The 16,209-nt window shown below is 35.3% G+C and overlaps 1 protein-coding gene across 1 annotated transcript in view; it reads left to right on the top strand.

Moving 5' to 3' along the window:
• LOC149795718 (sodium-dependent proline transporter-like) overlaps positions 1–16,209 on the top strand; it is a 71,220-nt gene that overhangs the window by 31,411 nt on the left and 23,600 nt on the right. The window contains exons 2-5 of the mRNA XM_089965612.1: positions 2,355–2,489; positions 14,144–14,288; positions 14,781–14,822; positions 15,957–16,089. Coding sequence (XP_089821738.1) covers positions 2,355–2,489; positions 14,144–14,288; positions 14,781–14,822; positions 15,957–16,089 — 455 coding nt within the window. The remainder of the gene's footprint in view (positions 1–2,354; positions 2,490–14,143; positions 14,289–14,780; positions 14,823–15,956; positions 16,090–16,209) is intronic.

Below are 16,209 nucleotides of genomic sequence, written 5' to 3'. Positions count from 1 at the left end.
TATCTTGACGAGCATCAGATTGAAACCATGGAAAATGCTGCTCGTGCTGCTTATGAGTATTCTTTAACTCATAAAGTTCCTTTTGTAAATAAGACTCCTACTCAACAGTCTTCTGGCAGAAATGTATTTCAGCCTAATACAAGCCCTTCTAAAACTCAAACTGGCACAACTTCTAAAAATCAAACTTCAGAAAAGCTTGATTCAAAATCATTGTCTCTTCCTACTTGTACTAATTTCAAGAAAAAATGACACGTTATTTCTGATTTCGGTCTCATATAAAAAAATCGAGCATTTGGATGTATTACTTACAAAAAAGAACGACCAATCTGGTAGCCTAGTGGTTAGAGCGTCCGCCTCGGAAGCGGGAATTTGTGGGTGCGATCCCCGGTCGAGTCATACCAAAGACTTACAAAAATGGTACCAACAGCTGCCTCACTTGGCGGTCAGCATTAAGAGGTTAGTGTTAGGACTGGTGGGCCTGATGTCAGGATAATGTGACTGGATGGGACATCATGCTACATGTCTGCGGCATCATGCCCCAGTGCTAGACATCACTATAAACTGTCACACTGCAGACATCATAGATATGACTGAAAAATTGTTAAAGCTACGTTAAAAATCTAAATCACACACACACACACACACACACACACACACAAAGAACAATAAAGTTGTCGTAGAAATAAAGACATATATAACCAAGATTATATTTATTTAATCAAAACATTCATTATTTGCAAAACCACAACATGCTTATTCAAGATTCCTTTTTAAAAATAAAACGAACTTCTTTACATATACAATAAAAGCCCACAAATGCGAAACAAGGAGCTGAGTCTTTGCTCTAAAGAAAGCAAAAGTGATGCTGCTCCCTTACGCTATTTAGTTCCGAAATTTGCCTCCAAAATCCACTTGATTTATTCCAGTGGTTTCTTATAACGCGATCTGTATACGCTGTCAATAACACTCTGTTAAAACAATTTATATCCTGTTCATATCCCAAGTGGATACATTCCTATTTGCATATTGCACGTGGCTCCCTGAATATATAATTTTTGGGGCGTACGTTTTTGTGAGCATTTGCAACGGAAAACTGTCACAATTTGTCAGATCTATAAATAATAAATTGGGAGTACGCACACTTAATATTGCTCACATTACATTTGTCCTCAGCTAGTTGCTTTCGGTCTTTTTCAAATCACTGTTGGTGACAAGTCGGCTTTGCCGTACTTTTTTCTCTTCTCTCTGTCTCTCTTCCCAGCGTCTTTGGATCACCAACCATCTTGGTTGTAGACTGCTCTTTTTTTTAACTATGCAGCACAGGAAAGGAGCTATTTTTTACCTTCAAATAAAAAATATAATACCCAAACTTAATACGTGTCAGTTCTTTTTATCCTTCTCCTGAGTTAAAAATATATGTCCACTCTTTTTACGTAAGATATCATCTATCTATATTCAACAGAACTAAAAATGGTCATTTCGCAAACTAATACACACTCTCAATCCTTTAAAATGAATTTACATTTTTTTCTAGCGGCTCCTCGCATCTCTACTTGGAACACTATGGCATCATTTGACCTCGTTGATAACTTTTATTGCGCCACTTTGAGCTGCAAATCACTAACTCACGATGTCGGTCAACATGCGTACCTAATGCTAACACCACCGTTAGTTACACACAGGAATTAATGGACTCCACTCCTTGTCCCAACTAAGTTACTTTGCTAATTGGCGATTATTGACATAGACATAGTAAACTAATTACCAGCATACATTATACAAATCATTGAAGAGAGAAAATTTACTTCTTATAAGTTGTATAAGAAGAAATGCATAAAATCTTTACATGATTTCTATTAAATACCGACACTAAATCCACATTCATTCATAAACTCCATGAATCATATAACATCTGAGACAAAGGCATGCAATCTTGGCTTCAAACTCACGAAAAAATTTATGTAAAATGAATGAATTCAACAAGTAATTACAAACTTACGACAATGAATATAATGTATGCAATTGAGATTAACCATGTGCTTTATTGAGACTTTCTCTTACTATGCTACTGAATCCCTCGATTTCGTGCCTCAACTTTCCGACATACGGCTCATGGATAATCTAACCAGAAATGCTTGTTATTTCCCGGAGCTAAAATTATGGCTCACCTCAATAAAAAAAAATGCAGTTTGTGATCTCGCTGTGCTTCTAGACGCTGCGGATACAAGACGCTGATATCAATCCAAATCTGATGTATAATGTCTTCTCTGGATTGCATTTACAGCAAACGTATATCCTCAGCTCATTATCATGACAAATCGTTCATTATTTCTCATATATTTTTTCTCTTGCAGGCTTATTCCTTGTGGCCTACTACTTGTTGGTCGTGCTAATTTGTATACCCGTGTGTTACGTTCAGCTTAAATTGGGAGCGTTCTACAAGAGAGGCATTGTGGGCATCTTCAGTTTCCTTGTGCCAATATTAAAGGGTATGTTTTTGTTTTGTTTATCATATCAAAATTTTACCGGGGACACCCCGGGTGTAGCTATGCAGTCATTTGCAATAATATCCCAATGTATTCCTGGTAATTCAAGTTCATCAACTGAAGTTAAATTGTTAACGGATTAATTAAAAGTGTTAATCGATTTCTTAAAGCTTTGCGTAGCAATGGTTAAAGACGGAAAGGTTATACCTATTACTTAGCTGATCAGATTTTTCTGATACGTGGATATGTTTAACATTGCAAAAATAAATCCCTTAACTCCTAACATGTCTAACTATTCGCATTCATTTACAGCGTTCATCTGGAATGAAGTAAAAAGTAATCTTTCAGACTGACGTCGTGTTTGATTAAACTGTCACATTAAAAATAACGTTGGTCAAGGACAATTGAGTCGTAAATTATTTTGAAATTTTAAGAAAAAATACAAATTTTGGATCAAACTACCTCTCCCCGTTACACGCGACTGCCAGTTTCGTATTGATTATTGGTACTGATTCTATATATGGCAGACACGAGAATAACTGAACAAAACACCGTAAACATTTGCACATTCGCGGTCGGTTTCACTGTTGCTCTACCAAGACGATTATGTGAGAAAGGTTGCCAGAAGCTGGCCGTGTGTCGGTAGTTTTTCCTGGTGTATTCCAAGGCTCCTACTCCACCAAATATACTGACCGCCATGTAGAGCCTATCATATGCTGAAAAATGGTGTTAAATCCACAAAACAACAACAAAAACAAATCTCTTTTATGGCTAGAAAGGAAGTTTATTTCCACATAATTTCATATTCTCAAACACTTGAGCAAATAATCACGTCTGAATATAGTGTAAACATACATTTCACTCTAATCATGGTAATTGTGTTGTCATAGTGCATGTCCTTGTTTCTAAAAGAAAACACGTCGCGCAGGAAAACTCAGCCAAAACCTCCCGACAAAAAGAGGGCATGTACTAAATGTCCCGACCGGTACGAGCATCAATGAAAAACACATGGTCAAGCCCTGTTACGTTATTATGTTTTTGGTCATGAATCTTGTCGAGACTCACGTCGAAAACTATTTCATGTATGTTTTTCTCAAATATTTACACTATATAAAATTGTTAATAACTTAACTATCCGACTCATATTGCCACACTAATATTTTTTTAAAAATAATTAAGACGAATTTGTTACTGTGTCTATTTCTTACTGGCATAACTGTAAACCTCAATACCCACCAACCGTAATCTATTGGATACAATTTTGACCAGTCAATCTTGTGATTGCTATTTTTATGACCCTTAAACAATGGCATTACTAAGTATTAATACAAATCTATCAAGAACTCAATTTACTAAGAAGTGCAAATATTTTAATCTATTATTGCCAAGCATTTTACTATGGATCGTTGATATATTTGCATATCAGCTTTGGTTTCAAGTAAATATCCCATCTTTTGTATTTGAATCTGCATACTAATTGTGTCTTTGTAAGATAAGAAGACATCTTTGCGTCCTCTTCACATTTTTAATAGCTGCAGCGTCTTCTTAAACATACAATTTTTTTAATATATATATATATATATATATATATATAAAAACATTCGTAGGGACGGGATGAAATCAGATGCGTTCTCAGATGTACTACATTAGCATAATTCTAGATCAATTAACATTTCTATATGGGAATTCTATTACAATCTGGTTCTCATTTCAACTAAAAAGATTAAGAATAAAATAAACCATTTTTTAAAAAATAATTATCACCATCATTTAATATTTTTTACGAATTGGCAACATTCATTTTTGGGAATCAATTCGACGCCGTATATCTCCAGCTGAAATATATTTGTTTACCGTTGTGGGGAGGATATTAGTGCTATACAAACGCATATTTGATTCTAATAAGATCTAGGGGATTTCATTTCGATGGAAAGTCTGACCGTTATTAAATTAGTGTGGCACATGGTTATTTTGTTTTTAAAAACACTAGCTTCTTTCGTGCTATGAAAACCTAAGTTTATTATTGTTTGAATTTTTGGAAGAAAACAAATTCAAGCTCAGTCCTTGTCGAATATAATTTAAGTCCAATCAAATTTTATATTTTGTGTGAATTAAATATGGGTCAATTAACAAAACAATTTTTCAGTAACCATAAAAGAAATATTTTTCTTTCCAATCTGATTATTTTCCAAGTCTGGCTTAAACTAATTATAAAGTCCAAGACACAGAAGCCATATGTCAACGTTTCTACCGCTATCTTAAAATAATCTGGTCCCGTTCTGGATTTAATTTCTGGTTCAGTTGTTTATATTGATTGTAATGTCTATTGTAGTTTTCCTAAATAAGTGGATTTTTACAAACCTGGTAAAACTGGATTGTCATTAAAAGTAAGTGAAGTATAATAATTTGTAATTGGGCAATGTGTATCCAATGTGTTACCATCCATTATAAATACGATCCATCCGATAAATATTATATTAGTTTAAACTTGTTATCAGTCAAGCAGTTTCTAATGAGCCTATAAGGATTGTAAATGGTAATAACTACACAATAAGTGTGCTTAGTTTTACGAATTCCGAACTATTTTGTTGTTGTTGTAGGGTTTTAGCTGCATTTATCAGCACAGGATAGGCTATACATGGCGGCCAGTATAACTGGTGGAGGAAGAACCCTGGGAAACCCCTGGAAGAACCACCGGCTCACGAGAAGCTACTGGCAAGCTTTCTCACGTACCCACGTTAGCCGACCCTGAGATTCGAATTCACGCAGACAGAGGTGAGATGGCAGTGACCCGGAACGGAGAACGCTTTAGACCACTCGGACACTCGGAGCCACTCTGAACTATGCAGATCGGTTTACATTCTTGCGGTTATATTGCTGATCGTTTATTATTCTAGCGGCTGTATTGTAGACCGATTTATATTCTAGCGGTTGTATTGCAGATCGGTTAATATTCAAGCGCTTGTATTGCAGCTCGGTTATTATTATTTTCGTTGCAGATCATTTGATTTTCTGGCGCAATAACTGTAAATCGCAGAAAACGAAAGCCACCCCAATACCAACCCCCACAGAAACCTGACGACAAAACATTTCATTCAATAACAAAATGTATTTTGATGACTGATTGGAGCAAGTTCCAGCTATCGCTGCACGATACATCTTGTGCTTTCCATCATGTTGACGGATGAGAATACACGATGAAAATTCAACATAAGGGGAAGTAATGGATCAATCGGTCTGCTAGGATATAAAACAGATAGGACATTTCCGAATATTACTGTACAGGCAGTAAAAGCTTTGTCTGGACAAAATCAAACTTTGATTTTACCTGGAGGATTTCACGTTGCGTGACAAAATTCGAACTATATCCTTCCATTTGTATTGTGTACTGTTTTATATATACAACAGAACTTTGTATGACATTTCAAACCAATAAGAAATGATTTGGTTCAACATTTTCTCGGAAAATCAATAGAAGCAAAGCCCTTTATGGCCTCTTTAAAATATTGAATGTATGTCTCCTAAAGGTATTCCAACTTTGCTTGTCTAAATTATAGCCAACTGAAGAGAAAAAAAAAAACAATTACGGTTGCTAAAGGGAAATTAGATGCACATTAAACCCATATTTTATTCAAATAAGATTGAAGAGGTCACATATTTATAAAAAGAAAAAAGGATATCCGATATTTAAGTTAGGATGACCAATCATTACTCGAAACAATATTTACTTTTTCAGTGAACTAAAAGCCCAGTAGAGGTGTTTATTGAGTGAAGGCCTTGCTAAACATAGTGAACTGAAAGTCAAATAGATATGCTTATTGAGTGAAGGCCTTGTTAGACACTGTGAACCTAAGCCAGTCAAAGATGCTTATCAAGTGAATGCCTTGTTAAAAATTGTGAACCTAAAGTCAAATAGGGATGCTTATTGATTGAAGGCCTTGTTAAGCATTGTGAACCGAAAGCCAAATAGAGATGTTTATTGAGTGAAGGCCTTATTAAACGTAGTAAAACGAAAGCCAGATACAAATGCTTATCGAGTGAATGCCTTGTTAAACATTGTGAACCTAAAGTCAAATAGGGATGCTTATCGAGTGAATGCCTTGTTAAACATTGTGAACCTAAAGTCAAATAGGGATGCTTATCGAGTGAATGCCTTGTTAAGCATTGTGAACCTAAAGTCAAATAAGGATGCTTATCAAGTGAATGCCTTGTTAAGCATTGTGAACCTAAAGTCAGATAAGGATGCTTATCGAGTGAATGCCTTGTTAAGCATTGTGAACCGAAAGTCAAATAAGGATGCTTATCAAGTGAATGCCTTGTTAAGCATTGTGAACCTAAAGTCAAATAAGGATGCTTATCGAGTGAATGCCTTGTTAAGCATTGTGAACCGAAAGTCAAACAGAAATGCTTATCGAGTGAATGCCTTGTTAAGCATTGTGAACCTAAAGTCAAATAGGGATGCTTATTGAGTGAATGCCTTGTTAAACATTGTGAACCTAAAGTCAAATAGAGATGCTTATTGAGTGAATGCCTTGTTAAACATTGTGAACCTAAAGTCAAATAGGGATGCTTATCGAGTGAATGCCTTGTTAAGCATTGTGAACCTAAAGTCAAATAGGGATGCTTATCGAGTGAATGCCTTGTTAAACATTGTGAACCTAAAGTCAAATAAGGATGCTTATCGAGTGAATGCCTTGTTAAGCATTGTGAACCGAAAGCCAAATAGAGATGCTTATTGAGTGAATGCCTTGTTAAACATTGTGAACCTAAAGTCAAATAAGGATGCTTATCGAGTGAATGCCTTGTTAAGCATTGTGAACCGAAAGTCAAATAGGGATGCTTATCGAGTGAATGCCTTGTTAAACATTGTGAACTTAAAGTCAAACAGAAATGCTTAACAAGTGAATGCCTTATTAAACATTGTGAACCGAAAGCCAAATAGAGATGCTTATTGAGTGAATGCCTTGTTAAACATTGTGAACCTAAAGTCAAATAAGGATGCTTATCGAGTGAATGCCTTGTTAAGCATTGTGAACCGAAAGTCAAATAAGGATGCTTATCGAGTGAATGCCTTGTTAAACATTGTGAACCTAAAGTCAAATAGGGATGCTTATCGAGTGAATGCCTTGTTAAGCATTGTGAACCTAAAGTCAAATAAGGATGCTTATCGAGTGAATGCCTTGTTAAGCATTGTGAACCGAAAGTCAAACAGAAATGCGTAACAAGTGAATGCCTTATTAAATATTGTAAACCGAAAGCCAAATAGAGATGCTTATTGAGTGAAGGCCACTAATTGTACTGCGATTGTCAAATACTTTAGTCACTTCCTGTTAGATATGTTTGGAGAATAATAAAGAATATGGCGCGAGAAACGGTGTCAAAACCTAAATAACAGTTGTTTAGGTTTCATGAAAGCTAGGTACACACAAATGCTTTGTCGAGAAAAGAGATTTAATTCTTATCCAATCTGAGTAATTATCTGTTCTAACGTTTTAACTAATTTTGAAACATCATCTGCAAACATTTGAGCTCAACCGATAATTTGAGATTTTTTTTATTGCAAATAACTTTGCTGTTCAAAGAGGTAGAATTTTCAAATATAACAAATTAGCTTGTTATTGTGTTCGTTAAATTGCAGCATAAATTTCTACATCCATCAAAAGGCTGTGACTGTTTCTAGTTTTGTCCTTTTGAACCCGATTGGATGTTTTGGACTTAGAGCAGTTTCACCAAAAATGTTTTACGGTTTCATTAAGGACTTCATACATTTAATTAGTTACACTGATACCGGACTTAAGATCCATCCAATCTGGCCTGGATTTCACAGCAGAACTTAAGTCTGAACTTAAACTTAATTCTTGAGTCCAGCGATCTGATTGGCGGAACTCTAAATTCTGATTTAAAATTGACCAATCATATGCCTTAAGTCGAACCAGAACATCAAGTCTCACGTTGGTAAAAGTGGGACCTGAATGAATTAGGTTAATGAATAGAGGTGCATAGTCGGTAAGTTAGTAGCTGGAGCTGCCTTAGTCCGTAGGTCTGTGAGTAGGAGAAACATAGTCGATAGGTTAATTAGTCAACAAAGTTCGGCCACTTAGTAGATGAAGCCTACTCCATGTCAGAGGTGGTGGAGTATATTCGAAAGTTAACGGGTGAGTGGAGCAAAGTTAATCAGGTTAATTTGTGAGCAGAACATGGTGGATAATTCACTTGGTAGGTAGAACCTTGTCGATAGGTCATTGAATAGGTGGAGCTAATTCAATAGGTCAGTAAGTAGGCGGAACATGGTCGATAGTTTATTGTGAAAGCAGTGCAAAGTCGATCGGTCATTGAGTAGGCGAATCGTGGTCGATATGTCAATTTGATCCATGTGACACATTTTGCATGGTTCATTCTCGTTTTTGTGTCCATATGTGGTAAGTAGTTCATAATTATCCTTTGAAGTATGACAGTACTACGTTTAATACAGTCTATATAGCGGATTGCATTAATGTCGTTCTTGGTATTGTAGATCGGATAAGGTTCTAACATAATAACTGCAATATCAAGAAAATTACTTATCTTTTTTTGTATTTTCAGATTAAAGCTAACTAACGAAAAAATTTTCAGGCTGGTCATAGCATATTTGAAATGAAAAGGATAACCCGATATATCCGGACATTTTTAATAGTGCCTGTTATCTCTGGACCCTAAATGTACATGTAGCAATTTTCTTTCCCGTTTACGGACGAATTGATATTGAATACTTTCTCCCAATTCTATATCCACCGAATTTATCGGATGATCAATATTCGTATTTAATTGAACAACGTATGACTAGTTTGAAATGAAGCGAAAGCAATTTCTGAGAGTACTGAATACGGTCACTATTATTAGCCACGAAATCTTGTTTTTCCGGACTGACACAAAATCGATTCTCTGAAAACGATTTCAGATCACATCATGTAATAAGACTATTTCCGTGGATATTATTTACTAATTTTCATAAAGCTTTATGTTGGTTTTAAAGAAAAAAATATAACGTCAATATGAATTAAGTTTATTCTAATTAGCCTTTAAAACTTCAGTGGAAACATACTCTTTTGCCATCTTCCTCAGTCACTACAAGCGGTATTTTTAAAAGGGGGTTGGGAACTGACCCGATGAGAACGGATATTTGATTGTAAGAAATAGAAAAAATCTAACCGCATATAATTTGGAAATGTACTCTTGATTGGTGCCCTTTGTCGTGGACCGCATGGCTTACGCAAAATAGGTTTATTTGATTCTTAAGGAATAAATTTTGATGCATCAATATTGAAATTTGTGTTTTAAGCTGTCGAATTTTTAACAGCTACAAACTTAGTGGCAGGCCTTACGCTTTTAAATTTGATCTAGCATAACATTTGCAAACAAAAGTTCAATCGACATGTGTTTAAAATATAATCTGACGGAACTGTTGCAAATTAAATGGCACGACTCGCATATTCAAAACTTGTTCTGATAAAACAATTACAAACTAAATGACAGACCTTACGGATTTAAAAATTGATCTATCAGTTTCAAAATAAATCGCATGCCTTGTGCATTTAAAAATTTATCTTATATAAGAGATATAAACTCCACTGCAGGCCATATATATTTCAAAACTGATCTGGCATAACTATTACATGTCATGTACCGTGTATTACAAACTTATTTTGACATAACCTTTAAAGTTAAATGGCAGCCTTATGGATTAAAACGTTTACCTGACATAATAGTTACAAACAAAATAGTAGGTGTCGCATATTTAAAAAAATGTTATCACCTAACAGTTACAAACTAAATTACAGGCTTTTATTTAAAAATCGATTTACCATAACAGTTTCCAAAAATTACAAACATTATGTATTTAAAAAATGATCTAAATTAGCTTATGTGAGATAAGACAGAATTATTATGGCTTTTCATTGTTTAAAATAGGTTTTGCATCTCTGAAACATAAATGTAGCATATTTTTTTACTGACAAAATGATATCAAAATGTTTTTTAAATTTCTCTATCCGCAGAATTCATCGATCGAACATTTTCCCACTGTTCGGAAATATGATTACTATAAAAATGAGTGTCTTTCATTTAAAATAAAGATAAAATAGTTCTGCGTGAGGTTTGCATTTCACAGGGTCGCCGTTATCGGCAGTGAGATCGTCTTCCTCGACCAAGTCACCATAGATTTTTGCTTGATAACATCCAGGCTATTTTCATGATAACATCCAGGCTATTTCCATGATAACATCAATGCTATTTCCATGATAACATTAAGGCTATTTCCATGATAACATCCAGGCTATTTCCATGATAAAATTAAGGTTATTTCCATGACAACATCCAGGCTATTTCCATGAAAAGATCCAGGCTATTTCCATTCGTGCTGCTTATCGTTACATTCATTCTTAACATAGATTTTCCTTTCCTCTGTGAAATTTCATAAAAATAAGTTTGATTTATTGGATAAAGATACATCAACTCGTGGAAAAGGGAGGATAGCGTCTTGCCCAATGACTCATCACGGAAGCCGACTCGGACAGGCGTGTGTATAGATTTTTGTTTCCTCTGTGAAATTTCATAAAAAATAAGTTTGATTTATTGGATAAAGATACATCAACTCGTGGAAAAGGGAGGGTAGCATCTTGCCCAATGACTTATCACGAAAGCCGACTCGGACTGGCGTATGCAAGATTTGAACCTGCAACCTACTGATTGTGAGTCCAGCTCGCTTTCCACCTAGTCACCGTGGCTTCGTATACTATGAAGACTTAAGTGGATTCAATTTCTCCTCAGAAAATCAGTTTATGCAAAGCTACTTTATAAAAAAATATTAAAGGATTGAACGCTTCCCGATAATTTTCAATCTCATCAGTATGCAAATAGCTGTCGGATCGTTATATTACAAGAGTGATTGGTTTTTAAAAAGAATAATTTGTCAAATTTAAATACCGGTCATGTAAAAAAATCTTGCTTAGGTGACAAATTGTAAATATTGTGATTAGGACAAATTCGGTCAGAGCAGCATTAGACTGTTACTGGTAATTTTCCACTGGGAATGGAAACCGGCGCACGAATGAAATTTTGTCAGTTACACTTTTGCACAGAAACCAGTGTATGCTGAAACAATATTTTACGTACACTGGACAAGGAAACCAATGAAAGTTGTACATTTTGTCAATTAAACATTCCATGGAAACCAGTGTATCATGGACAGTTTGTCAATTACATTCCGCAAGGAAACCAATGAAATTTTGTCAGTTATAAGCGAAATTTGTAAACCATACATATTTGACATGTATATATCATATTAGTCAAATGCTGATTCATATATTATTTCTTTCATGGGATCATTAAACTGTAAGAGTGTTCCCGTGGCAACTTGAATTAAAACTTTGTCAATACAAAAGCTAAATCAAAAGTACAATTACTCTCGACACAACCTTTAACTTTAACCCCCCCCCAAAAAAAAAAATTTGATTTTATATAGTCAATATTGCCAATATTGCCAGCTAACAAATCTAACAACTTCAATTTCTACAAACATACGAATATTAAATATATCAAGCAAATATCTTGTTATATGTATTTGTCATTTTTGTTTATCATTTTACCTCATGAAGATATTGTAACAGAAAATCCTAATGTGCAAAGTAATTATCGCCCTTCACAGATAAATCCTGCAATCCTTTATAATAACTATTGCTCTTCTCCGGTAAATGTTGCATTCCTTTATATGAACTATTGCCCTTCTCAGGTAAATGTCGTATTCCTTTATATTTAATATTGCCCTTCTCAGACAAATGTCGCATTCCTTTATATTAACTATTGCCCTTCTAAGGTAAATCTTGCAATTCTTTACATTAACCATTGCCCTACTCAGGTAAATTTTACACTCCTTTATATTAACTATTTACCTTCTCAGGTAAATCTTGCAATCCTTTATAATAACTATTGCTGTTTGTGGCGTGTCGGGGTTGTTATGTCATCACTGTGGTAGGTGTGGGGTGGGGTGCTTCCAATATTTATTTAAATTATTATAGAAATCTCACTCAGGCTTGATTTCGGTTGGAAGTTAAATTAGCGATAGATATATGTAAAACTCCGAGCCCCCAGTCTGCAATGCCGCCAGTTAAATAGTTAAATATACAAAAATGTGAAATTCAACTAATAACAATTCAATGACAATTCAATAATCAAATGATTAAAATTTCCCAAGTACTCTCCTTCCTCTCGACCCTGTGTTAGCCTATTGCATCATTTAATTTGTAGTGTGAGATAGCTTTCCACCTATCTTTGTATTCTACTCATATGTGTATTCATCTCTCCTATTCATCTAATTCCTTCTCCTCTTCCTCCCGACTTTCCCCAAATTCCTTCTCCTCCTCGACTTATCTATATTTCTCCTCCTTCTCCACTTTCTCCTCATAGATTCCCTTTCCTCCTCCTCCTCGGCCTCGACGCTATTCCCACTAGACATCTCTACTCCGACTGCTCCGTTAGTCTTACTTACGTATCCTCTCTTAGAGACTCGGGATACCTAGGTGGGAAGTCGCTCGATCTAACGCCTATGCGGATTCAAGATGCCGGGTCGTCTCGCTGGTCACGGTAACCTTGCGTAAGATACTAACTCTAGCCTGCAGAATGTTCAGACGTCAACATGGATTGTAATAATAATAATACCTTAGTTTATAACGACTTACGAACCGGGGTTGAGCAAACTTGACACCATTCTGAGATAAATCTTGCAATTCTTTGCATTAACCATTGCCTTGCTCATTTAAAACTTGCAATTTTTTATAATAACTATTGTCCTTCTCAGATGAATCGTACAAAACTTTAATCAGCAATTGGATAACATTTATATTTGTTCTGCTTCATCTGTTCGTCCTGGTGTCCATATTTCATGATATGAAGAGATTACAATTCTGTATCTGATGATTAACGGACATCATTAGTGGCGTCCCAGCCAATACTCGACGGCAGTATATTAACACGAAAATTGATAATGGTTTCCCAATGCTTTGAGCTAAACAAGTTCTTAGTCCGGGAAATAAACAAGCTTTTTGTCTTAAAATTACCATGAACTACTTCATAGTTTTAAAAATGCTGTTATTTCTATTTTAACACAACATTTGGCATATAAACGCCAAAACTGTACTTTTCTTTGTCTAAACGTTACATAGAACATTGTATGTCACCATGGAACTAAGTCTGCAGAAATTAACCATGAACCATACTGCTGTAAATACAAACTGCTCTCCAGTGACGTAGGTACATAGACCACATGACCTCGAGTCAGCCTTGTTTATAGATGTCATTTTTGTGGGTTTAATTTTTCCTCTCCCTCCCCTTCCAGCAAAAAGAAGACATAAAGTTAACAATTACAGTACCAGAGTGACTGGGCTCAATGCTTGGCAATTCTATATTATCCATTACTTTGCTGATCTCCTGAAACATGAGGTGAAAACAAGAGCATGCGTTTCCTAAGAAACGTTATATATATCAGCTTGAGGAGGTTGTGGTGTTTTGAGAAAAGCACGTGCGCCAACTGGGGAGCAGTTTCTTGCAAAAATTGGCGATTTAAGAGTCAGGTAGAGAGTTATATCCCAAATTCTTGAAGACGTTTCTTTTCTTTTCCCGGACAGGTGTCGCTGTGTCATTACTATTAATTACGCTCATTCGTTCTCTCCTGCACGGCGTGGAGCTCAGCTATTGTCTCTACTTCACCTTCGCCTCCCTGGTCTACCCTTTCGTCTGGTCGGCAAGTAACCATGGAAACCATTCATTTAGGTTAGTAGGTTGATTGGTTGTTTGTTTCGTTTTTGTCATAACGAGGAGATGCGATACAATCCCGTTGTCAAGGAGACGCGGAGGCTCCGATTGACCTCTTCATTAATACAGCATTGAAAACAATCTGCTTTCTTATCTCACTTTTGAAACTTGATAGATGAATCATATCTTGTTTAAAATCTTGCAAGAATCGTATTTATTTATACATGCCATTCTCACAATACTGCGTTTACCGTAAATTTTATCCATCGAACAATATTCTACCGCAATGGTTCTTGTAATATAACGTATTTCCTGATTTTGTATTTCTTCAAACTTGCTGTCTATATGCTAGCATTAATTTTGATTGGGATGAAGAGTTAGCCATGTTGGAAAGAAACGATTCCGGTATCTAGTGTAACAAAGAAACGACATTTAATTTTATGACATTACACTCTAAATTCTGTTTTTGTCTGTATCATTTTTCTCATAATAGTTGTTTTAAACTTTCAGTTTCGAAAAAGTATACCACAGTCCGTCGGATGAGTATTTTCAGTAAGTAGAAATGTATATCTTGTTATTTTTTGCCGTTTGCTTTGCCATTTTTTCATAATTTAGAACAAATTTACTTGTCTGCTTGTTCATTGTTTTTGTCTATATACCGGGTATGTTATGAATGTATTGTAGGGAAATGGTTATTCACACGAAATATTTGTGTTCTTTCTTAAATCTAGCAATATACCATCATCTTGCATTGATACAATGACTAAAATATGTTTATATACGTTTTGCTTGAAAGAGTAAATGTTTAGTGAACGAAACTTGTCAACAACTTTTCATGTAGTAGCTAAACATTACTCGTTATTATTAAATAATCCTATTGTTTACGACATACATCCATAGTCATCATTTTCTTTCAATGTTTTCAATAAAACTTTTATGCATCGCATTTTCGGCTCAAGATTTTATCGTGAGAAAAAAAATCACAGATTATATATACACCAAATGGGATGAAAAATTACGTCATCGTTCAAATAAATTTGAAAGAGATCCAGAGCTTCTGTTAATATCACTTTTGGTTGAACGTAACATTTCTTTTTCTGCCTTGAGCGAAAACATAGAGGAAAAAAAATACTTTTTTCCCAGATTTAAATTACGCTTACACAATATACTCGTTTTAAAAAGTAAAGTAAACAAATAAGGTACAGTTAGAATCTGCCCGATACTTCGGGAGCTTCTGTGCTCGTGATGTCCATTTTTTTAAAAAAACTACACCTTCAGTGAAACACTTTTCACCCATGTAGAGGTAGTTATTTTTTATATATAAAAATAACAAAACTGTACACACAACGATGAATCGTCACCGTTTATCTAAATAAGTGTGGTTTGTCTCAAGTTGGAATCAATCGTGGGATTTGAAATTCGTGCTAAGACTGAAACTGTCTTTAGTCATCAAACGATCGGTGATAGTTTTTAAGAGTTGAATATTACACATTCAACAAGCGCATTCTAGGTTCAATCCGAAACGATAGTAGTTTATGTTGATTCCTTCCAATGGCTGCTTTGGCTGGTCGTGCTTGTCTGCAAAGAGACAGAAAACAGAACTGCTATCTGCCACATTAGCAATGAAAACAATGGAAAAATAGTGTGTGTTTTTTTTTAAGAATTGATGGTTGCTCAATTTTACAGCGACAAGTTTCTGCAGAAAACAGATCACATTGGAGAAGGTGGGGTGTTGTTGTGGTACGCCGCGCTGTGTCTGCTCGCTACATGGACTATTCTTTACATCGTCACCGTGAGGGGAACGGCTTTCTTCGGCAAGGTAACATTTCCTTCAATATCTGATCGCAAATACCGTCTATATTTTGAAAATCCTACATTGCTGGACTTATGGGAGATATCCTCTCTGTTAGTTACATTTTGTTTTACATTAAAACCATGT

Source organism: Sinohyriopsis cumingii, chromosome 7, assembly GCF_028554795.1.
Source record: "Sinohyriopsis cumingii isolate HCF-2022 chromosome 7, ASM2855479v2, whole genome shotgun sequence".
NCBI classification, from domain to species: domain Eukaryota; kingdom Metazoa; phylum Mollusca; class Bivalvia; order Unionida; family Unionidae; genus Sinohyriopsis; species Sinohyriopsis cumingii.
The sequence above is the reverse complement of the archived record's forward strand: the minus strand, read 5'-3'. Positions and strand labels throughout refer to the sequence as shown.